At 21.8% G+C, this 9059-nt stretch overlaps 5 protein-coding genes across 5 annotated transcripts; 1 reads left to right on the top strand and 4 right to left on the bottom strand. All coding sequences in view use genetic code 6, as the record gives it.

Annotated features, from left to right (window-relative positions):
* Positions 1–633: 633 nt before the first annotated feature.
* Positions 634–1532, bottom strand: TTHERM_00691130 (DnaJ domain protein; the record flags this gene model as incomplete). The annotated part of the gene is made up of 3 exons (XM_001032078.2): positions 634–1143; positions 1261–1307; positions 1364–1532. The coding sequence occupies 3 exons, from the start codon at positions 1530–1532 to the stop codon at positions 634–636; spliced, it is 726 nt and encodes a 241-aa protein (XP_001032078.2).
* A 758-nt stretch (positions 1533–2290) lies between these two features.
* Positions 2291–3147, bottom strand: TTHERM_00691110 (ADP-ribosylation factor(Arf)/Arf-like (Arl) small GTPase family protein; the record flags this gene model as incomplete). Its single annotated transcript, XM_001032077.2, has 6 exons — positions 2291–2371; positions 2424–2633; positions 2698–2747; positions 2828–2843; positions 2902–2983; positions 3035–3147. 6 exons carry the CDS (start codon positions 3145–3147, stop codon positions 2291–2293), a joined length of 552 nt encoding a protein of 183 aa, XP_001032077.2.
* Positions 3148–3819: 672 nt separating this feature from the next.
* On the bottom strand, positions 3820–4230 carry TTHERM_000691103 (hypothetical protein; the record flags this gene model as incomplete). Its single annotated transcript, XM_012799817.1, has 1 exon — positions 3820–4230. One exon carries the CDS (start codon positions 4228–4230, stop codon positions 3820–3822), a length of 411 nt encoding a protein of 136 aa, XP_012655271.1.
* Positions 4231–4636: 406 nt separating this feature from the next.
* TTHERM_00691100 (hypothetical protein) lies at positions 4637–5086 on the top strand (the record flags this gene model as incomplete). The annotated part of the gene is made up of 1 exon (XM_001032076.3): positions 4637–5086. One exon carries the CDS (start codon positions 4637–4639, stop codon positions 5084–5086), a length of 450 nt encoding a protein of 149 aa, XP_001032076.1.
* Positions 5087–6327: 1241 nt separating this feature from the next.
* Positions 6328–7398, bottom strand: TTHERM_00691090 (integral membrane protein DUF6 containing protein; the record flags this gene model as incomplete). The annotated part of the gene is made up of 1 exon (XM_001032075.3): positions 6328–7398. A coding segment is annotated over one exon (1071 nt), but the record flags the coding sequence as incomplete, so codon positions are not given.
* Between the last annotated feature and the right edge of the window lie 1661 nt (positions 7399–9059).

Raw genomic sequence — 9059 nt, 5'->3', positions numbered from 1 at the left:
CAAATCCATGTGTAAATCAAATTCCATATTTATCCATAACATTCACTAATTATTATTAAAAATAATAACTTAATTAGAAATTTTTTAATTTAAATTAAAAGAATGACAATATAGCTCTTCTCATTCTTTTATATATTACAACAAATTTTCCATATTTTTAGGATTAATTGAATTTAAATTATTTAATTATTTTTTAAAAGTAGAAATTTTAACTTACTCCTGCTATAAAAATCAAACTTTATCAAAAATTTTTTTAATTTTTGTTATTATTATTTTAAGTAAATAATTTAAAAATATTTAAATATCTAGTTTTAAAATTAATTATATTTTAGAATATTACAATTATTTATTTGAATATTTAAATTATTTATATTAATTTTATAAAGACTTATTAAGTAAATTGTACGTACAAAATAATATTTAAAATCTATTGGTTAATATAAATTTTTAATTTGTTCAATTCATTTTTATTCAAATAAAATAAATATTAATTTTTAATTATCTATTAGAATAATTTAATTTATTTATTTAAGTAGATTAAAAGTAATATTTTATACAGAATTAATGATTGAAATATAATTATTTTATTTTTGCTTATTTATTAAATTGCTTTAAATAATTTGAACAGCCTTTTCATTGGGCTTCTTCAAATCCAGACTCCTCTTCTTCAATTTAATTTAAACGTATATGTATATAATCATTAAGAGTTAATCCATTATCAATTTCCTTTGATTCATCTTTAAATTGAGACGTTAATATTTCTTTCTTTAAATTTATCAATTCTTTATGTTTTTACTATTTATAATATCTTAAAATATCAAATGCCACAAAAACTCCTCCAATGATTGATAACTTTAAGATTATAGATTTCCAAGCCCATTCTTAATCTTCTTTTTAATATTTAGCAAAGTCTTAATACCTATCCCTAAGATCTTCCTCATTTGTAGGTTTTTTAAAGCCATACCATTTATTTTGCCAATAAGGTCTGCGCTAGCGATTACTTTCCTCATCATAATATTTCGAAAAATCTTCATCAGTAGCAGATTAATTAAAGTTTGGATTAATACTTCCTAAATCATATATCTATCTTTTAGTAGGATCTTTCAACGTTTCATAAGCTTTTGTTACAACTTTAAAAACTTCCTATTTATAAGTAAAAAATTCACCATTAAACTTTCCAGAAAATATTTTAGAACATTTGCATTCTGGCTCTAAAATTAGTAATCAATTTTCAAAATAAAAAATTTTATTATATTTTACTGCTGCGTCAGGTTTATCAGAATTTTAATCTGGATGCCATTCTTTTGCTATTTTTAAATTGTAAATTAATGCTTTAACAAAGAATTTTGTAATGTAATATTACCTTTTTTGATGTAGGCTTTTTTAATTTAAGCCATATTTGCAGTAGAAGGTATTTCTAAAACTTCGTAAAAAGTCATAGCCTCCATTTTAGAAACTAATTTAGAAACTAAATACTTATTTTTATATACTAATTGATTATAATTTGTAATAGATTTAGCTAAATTGAACATGTTTGAAATTAGTCAACTTAATAACTTTTTAATAAACAAAATATAATTAAATTGATATAAATACATACATACATGCATAAATACACATACATACATATTAATTAATTAAATCATGTAAAAATGTAATTAAGAAATTAAGAATTTTTTTGATTGATTAAAAATTATTAATTTTAATTTATCAAAAATATCTTCTTTTTTTAAATTTGATTCTGTTTACTGCAAATTTTTTATTCTACTAAAAAAATATTTTAAATTATTTTAACTTAATTCTTGAGAAAAAAAAAACAACAATAAAAATTTGTTTTGTAAAAAATATTTTTTTATTTTAATTTAGATAAATAAATTTAATACAAAAAACTTAGCAGAGAGAGGTTTCGATCCTCCGACCTTTGAGTTATGAGCCCAACGCGATTCCACTTCGCCACCCTGCTAATACATCAAATAACATTTTTAAAATTGTTATTAAGATTCATAAAATTGATAACTCACAAATAACAAACACATATTTCAAATTTTTCAAGTAAATAAAATAAGATTTTTTTTTTTCATAATAATGTAAATATAAAAGCTTTGATAATTTTTTAATAATTTTAAATCAGAATAAACAAAGCACAAACTTTATATGCACTCAAAAGCTCTAAATTCTAATAGGCATATTATAACTTAAGTATTTATTTAATAATAATTCTTCTTTTTTAATTAGTTAATTTATAAAATAAAAAGCTAACAATTTTCTAGCATTTATTTTTGAAATTCATTCATTTATTTTTTTCTAGAATTTTATCTACAACCCAATCCAATCCTTCTCCAAGTCCAGTATTTTTAACTGCACTGCATGCCTTTTAATTAATTTTGAATAAATAAAATCTAAAATAACCTAATTAACTTTACTTAAATATGCCATTAGTGTGTTTTGATGTCAGATAATTTGTATTTTTCAGCAATTAAATCTGCTGTCATCGCTCCTTCTATGTCTTATTTATTAGCAAATATTAAAAACACTGCATTTTTCAGCAATTCATTTTTCAACAACTTTTAAAATTCCTCCATACTTTCATCTTCTTTACTTTTATCTGTAGAGTCTACTACATAAATTACAGCCTTTTTTATAATATATGTATAAAATTTGTAAAATAAACCTTAAACATAATAATTATTTATATACATCGCTTTCTAAGAAATAATTATCCCATACTTCTCTAATACTTTTTTAACCTATTTTTAAATTACTGTATTAGCTTATCATCCAAAACTGTTATTTTCTAAGAATCAAACATTTAAAAATCTTAAAATACCTCCTAAATCCCAAACCTAAATAGAAAACAAATTGAGTTAAAAAACTTAAAAAGTAATTTAAATATATTTTTACTTTCAGCTTTACATTTTTATGATTAACTTCCTCCATATTACTACCTAAAGTAGGTGTTGTTTCAATAACCTTCCCTAAATTACTATAATAAATAATAATCACTAATAAATAGGTCTTTCTTCACTAACTTTACTATTGATAAAGTATAGTAGTTTTTCCAGCGTTCTATAGGCCTACTATATGAATATTGAATGAGTTGCTTGAACCAAACAGCTTCTTAAAAATCTTACTGAATACAAAACCCATTATAAAAACTAATATTTTTTAATAATTGAATCACTATTTTAATAAATTAAAAACTAATTAATTAACAATAATAATCTTTTCTTATCTGAAAAAAATTATTTAAAAATAATAATATACTTAACTTAATTAATCAACTCTTAAATTATTTTTTAAAGAGAAATAATATCAACTTAAATTTTCTAAGACACTAGTCTAGTTAAATAATAAAAATACACATATATTAAAAAATATTCAAATTTAATTTTTCAAACAATTTATTTAATATTTGCATAAAAAAAATTAGCCTATAAATATTTCATCTAAAATTTTTATCTTTACATTTTTTTTTTGTTTATTTTATTTGTTTTTTAATATTTTACTTTTAATTTCTTTTTATTTAATTTATTTATTTTTTCAAAATTTTTATTTATTTTTTAATAATATTTTTTATTTATTCATAATTTTTTAAATTTTATTATTTATTTTATTTTTATTAGCAGCAGCGGTTAATCATGAGTAAATCAGCGAGAATCTAGACATTTTGCTTTATTAAAAAATATTTTTATATATTGTTAATTCTAAGAGAGAATTTGGATATTTTATCCTGACATTTTGTTAATCAATTTTTTTTGATATTTCCAATAATTCTTTGATAGAATTACAAAATATTTTTGGTAAAAAGATTATTTTACATCAGTTTTATATGCTTAATTATTTTAGCAAACCTATTTCATGCCTTTTTAAGCTATTATTTCTCTTCCGTATGTTAAAAAACTAGGATTTATGTTTAAGAGAAACACTTTTTACAATTTTAAAAAACTTGTTAACTGATGTAAAATAAAATTTTTGATTTACTTTTCTTTTTTTTAATATTTAAATTATTTGTTTATTTTTAATTATTATTTTTTGAAAGAAATATTCAATTATTTGTGAAGATTTTATTAATAAAGAAACTAAATATAATTTAAAACTTAGGCTCTTTCTCGATAAAACCTATTTAAATTTTAGCTTGTATTTTTTCTAAATAAAATAATATTTTTTATAGGTCTTCAGTTAGATTTTTTTAATTTTATCAAAAATTTGTAGAATATCATGAGTAACCATTTTTAAATATTTTTTTTCTTAATTGATGTTTTAAACGAGATTGGCTATTTATTTTATTATTTGTATTTTATCTAATGTAAAAACAAAAATTTATAAAATATTGATTAAGTAAATATTTTTGGGTGCATATCCTCTTTGTTTAGATTTTATTTATCAAAAGTATAAGAAAAAATGGATGTAGTTGATAGTATTCGAAAAGAAAAGAAAGATAAGAAGAAAATGAGGAATAAAAACTATTTATCTTTTATATTGAGATTATCAAAGTTAAAAAGTGAATGCAAGAAACAAGAAGACTTCATTCATTCTATATTTTTTCTTCTTAAATCAAAATTTGTTTGTTTAATCAAATAAAGAAGAAAAAAATTACAAATAATTTAATTAAATAGGATAAGGAAAAGTAAAATAAATGGGAAAAGATCAATTAGATTTTAGCCACTTTGATAAGGCCTTTGAAAATAAGTATGATATAGTTGCTCCCGAATTCGGTGATTTACACCAAAAGAGAGCTGAATTTATTGCCAAAAACTAAGGTACTTATAGACCAGTCCCTCTTGTTCCTAATAATATTAAGGGTCTCATTCCTAAGACTTGCAGATTACCTGCTACTAGAAACTGGTACAGAAGAACTTCTTCTTTTGAAAGAAACGGTTTCTTCAACATTCATACCCCTGTCTTGAATACTAAGATGATTCCTTGGCTCCTTTTCATAGTCCTCACTTGGGGTTGGAGCTCTTTCCAAATTGGTGGTTACAACTACGAAAGATTCGACGATAATGGTGAACGTAGAAATACCCTTTACTGGAAGCTCTCACCTGTCGAATTCCCTCAATCTAAGTTATGGAACAGACCTTCTTGAGAGAAACAAAAACAGAAATAAAATACACAAAGAAAGGGATTAATTAATAAAAGGAGATATCATAGATGCTTTTTAAATAGCAATATAAATTCGAATTAGTAGATCCAAATTAAAATATATTTAGGAAGGCATATAGCTTCATATATATTACAATCATTATTGTTTAAATTGCTTAATTGTTGCAAAGATATTTTCAAGTTAATAATCCCTCCTGTGTTAATTGTATTTGATAAAATGTATATTTCACAATATTCAATTTTACAAGTTTATCTTGATTTCTTATTAGAATAGCTTTTCATTCTATTTTTTGCAAATTAATTTCATTCTGAGTTATTTAGTTAGAAACTACTAAGTAAAAAAGAAAGAAGATACTGCTTGCTTTCAATTTATATATTTTATTTATACGAATATAAATAAATAAATCAATCAATCAATTAAATAAGCATATATTAATGCATACAATCAAAAAAAAGCCATTCATCTATCTAAGATATTTTTTAAAGATACTCATAAATTATTTATGAAAACTTATTAATTTTAAATCTAGTATATTCTCATATGCAAATTAATCATATAAATTTTCAAAAAATGTTTTTAAAGATTCTCTGCATATAATTGTTCAGGTATTAATTCGTTTTTAATAGTATTATTCAAAATATAGCAATAATGCTTTTAATACCTATAATAAATAACTCTTTAGATATTTTTCATTGGTTAGTTAGTAAGAAATAAAAAATAAAATTAAAATAAAATATTTTAAATATAATTTAAATAATCATTAGATGTAAAAATCTTTAAAGTAATAATAAATGTAAATGTTTAATCTTTATCAAAAGACATTTATTTAAAATATAATTTCGAATAAAATTATCTACAAAAAGGAGTTTAATATGAACTTACTTATTTATTTAACAAAATTAATTAAAAATACTCTTAATGAACTTACTTGTCATTTTAGCAAAATTAATTCAAAAAAAATACTTTTACGTTACAAAAAAGTGGATTGTTAGATAGAAAATATAAATTAATACCAACATCTCTTATAGAATATGCATTTAAAATATAATAAAGAAACAGAGACTTTATTTAATTAATTAATTAATATAACAAACAAACATTAATTAATTAAATTATTTAACTAAATAAACTTTTTTTATTAATTAAAATATTTATTTATTTTTAACAGATTCAATTAAAAATAAAGATTTGAATATAAAAAATATATTTTTTTTATTTCATTTTCATTTACTCCAAACTATCAATATTACACCAAAGAGTGCTATCATTGAACCTATTATGTATTATTAGCTAACTTTTTAACCCTTCCATGCACTTATGAAAATAGTAAATATAGGAGTAGTTCCCATTAAAGTCTATGCTATTTCAGGACGAGTGTACATTAGAGAAATCTGTTAGAATACTATGCAAAGAATAGGTCCTAATAATATACCTAAGGCAAGGATCAAATTATCCCTTGAGCTTTGTTATGGTATTTAAAATTTTTCTGATTTTTTAAAGGCCATAACGATAGCAATAAATACCAATCCTGCTATAAGCCTTAAAAATGAGCTTGTTAAGGCGTCAAATTATTTTGTCTTTAAAGCATCATGTGATAAAATCATACCAAATGAATGGAAAAACATACACATTACACCAGATACTATCCCTTTAAATTTTTTGCTTTTTATTATTGCAATTAGGTCATTTTACTAATTTATCTAGGTTTATTAATGCAAAAGCTATTCTGCTTATGGAATAAGAGGTATTTCTACAAAAGTAGCTTAAGTTTCAATATCTTTTGCTGATAATTATTAATCCTTCTCAGAAGAATTTTTACGAACCACAAAATAAATACCAAGAACAACAAGAGTAATACCAACCCATCCAACAAACGAAATAGTATCCTTATAGTAAGCAAAAGCTAACAACCCTGTAAATGGTGGAGCTAGAGTTTCCATCAAAATTGTAACATTTGGCCCAAGTACTTCCAGAGCCTAAAAGTATAAAGTATCACCTATTCCTATGCCAAAAATACCAGATACAAACAGGTATAAGTAGAGAGAAGTTTCAGCTTATGGAAATAAGCTATCGTTAATCAAAAGCATTAACATAAATAGTATTATCACTGATCCAGCACCTTTTACTAAATTTAATGCCATAGGAGTGTAGGTTTTCACTGAATGGGAAAATAAATTTGAAGCACCTGCCCAAGAAGCAGCACACGCTAGAGCACATAACTCTCCAAAAATAATCATTCTAAATTACTTTTCAAGTTTTTTTAATTAAATTTTTTAATAAAAATTGTTTAAGAAATCAATATTTTCTTTATTTAATCCAAACCTTCTTTATAAATTCAGTAAGCTATTAATTCCGAAAGCTAGATAATGAAAAAGTTAAGTTTTACAACATTTGTACCTAATCTTTGATTACCATAAGTAGTTTAAACTGAGAATTATGAAGCAAAATTAAAAAATTTCATAAGAAAATTCCAATTGAGCATGTTAAAATTTAGATTTAAAAAATATATTAAAAGCTAATGATAAAATGATAAATATACATTCACAAGTTAAAATAATATCTACATTCGCCTTCAATTAATCATAGCAAAAAATTTTAAAATAAAATTGTAGACATGATTGAATTTTTTTTAAGGCATATTTTATTCGGGATTTTAAATTAATACTACTAAAGTTACTATTTGTTTGTAAACATATAAATTAGATTATACACTTACTAGGATAATTCATCATAATTCAAATAAAGATTTAATTTTAAACCAATAAATATGTAATTATTTAAATAATCTTATTAGTGTTTTATCAGTAGATATCTGTCTCCATCAATTTAAGAAAATATTCTAGAAATTTTTTATTTATTTATTATTTTTCATTAAAGACTATAAGTATTAATATTATCGATTGAAATTATAATTAATTTATCTATAATATAAGAAATAAGAATATTTCTAGAAAAATATTACCAATTTTATTTACTTTTATTATTTTACATTTCAAAAATATATTTTTAAGCTTATTTAAAAATTTAATTTTACTAAAAAAATCAAATATTTAAAAAAATACCTTATATTACCATTATATATAACTAAATTTAATTAAAGTAAAACTTTGTCATTTTTTGAAAAATTCAAACTTTTAGATTATTTTTTTCTCAATTTATACAAATATTTTAGTATAAAATATAAAACATTTTATAAAAAGTATAAATATTTAAGGATATTTTAGTAAATTAACAATTTTTCTGATCTAAATTCTTTAAAGGGTAAATAATTTTATTAAAATTATTATTATATTTTTAATAATTATTTATATTTATTAAAAATTTATATTAAAATAGTAACTAGAACACATTTATAAGAAAAATTTAACTCTAAAAATATTTATTAACTTACTTAAAATCATTATTAAAAATAATTAAATATAATTAAATATTAAAAAAATAGTTTGTTTACTAATTCATCATAAAAATATGTTTATATATTTGTAAATTTATTTATTTTTTCATTCATTCAATATGAATAAGTTTTTAATCATTATTTAGATGTTATTAAATTTAATAAAAAAAATACTGTTCTTACTTGATAAGTAAAAATCGTTTATTTTTGTTTAGAAAATTGTTTGTTAACACTTGTTAAAAACTTATATTAAAAATAAACTATTAATTTTAGTAAAATATCATCAACTAAATTCATAATTAAAATAAAATAAATTAATAAAAAAGAACAAATATTACTTTGGGGTTGGGGTTGGGGTTGGGGTTGGGGTTGGGGTTGGGGTTGGGGTTGGGGTTGGGGTTGGGGTTGGGGTTGGGGTTGGGGTTGGGGTTGGGGTTGGGGTTGGGGTTGGGGTTGGGGTTGGGGTTGGGGTTGGGGTTGGGGTTGGGGTTGGGGTTGGGGTTGGGGTTGGGGTTGGGGTTGGGGTTGGGGTTGGGGTTGGGGTTGGGGTTGGGGTTGGGG

Source organism: Tetrahymena thermophila (assembly GCF_000189635.1).
Source record: "Tetrahymena thermophila SB210 genomic scaffold scf_8254422, whole genome shotgun sequence".
In the NCBI taxonomy this organism is placed as follows: Eukaryota; Ciliophora; class Oligohymenophorea; order Hymenostomatida; family Tetrahymenidae; genus Tetrahymena; species Tetrahymena thermophila.
The sequence above is the reverse complement of the archived record's forward strand: the minus strand, read 5'-3'. Positions and strand labels throughout refer to the sequence as shown.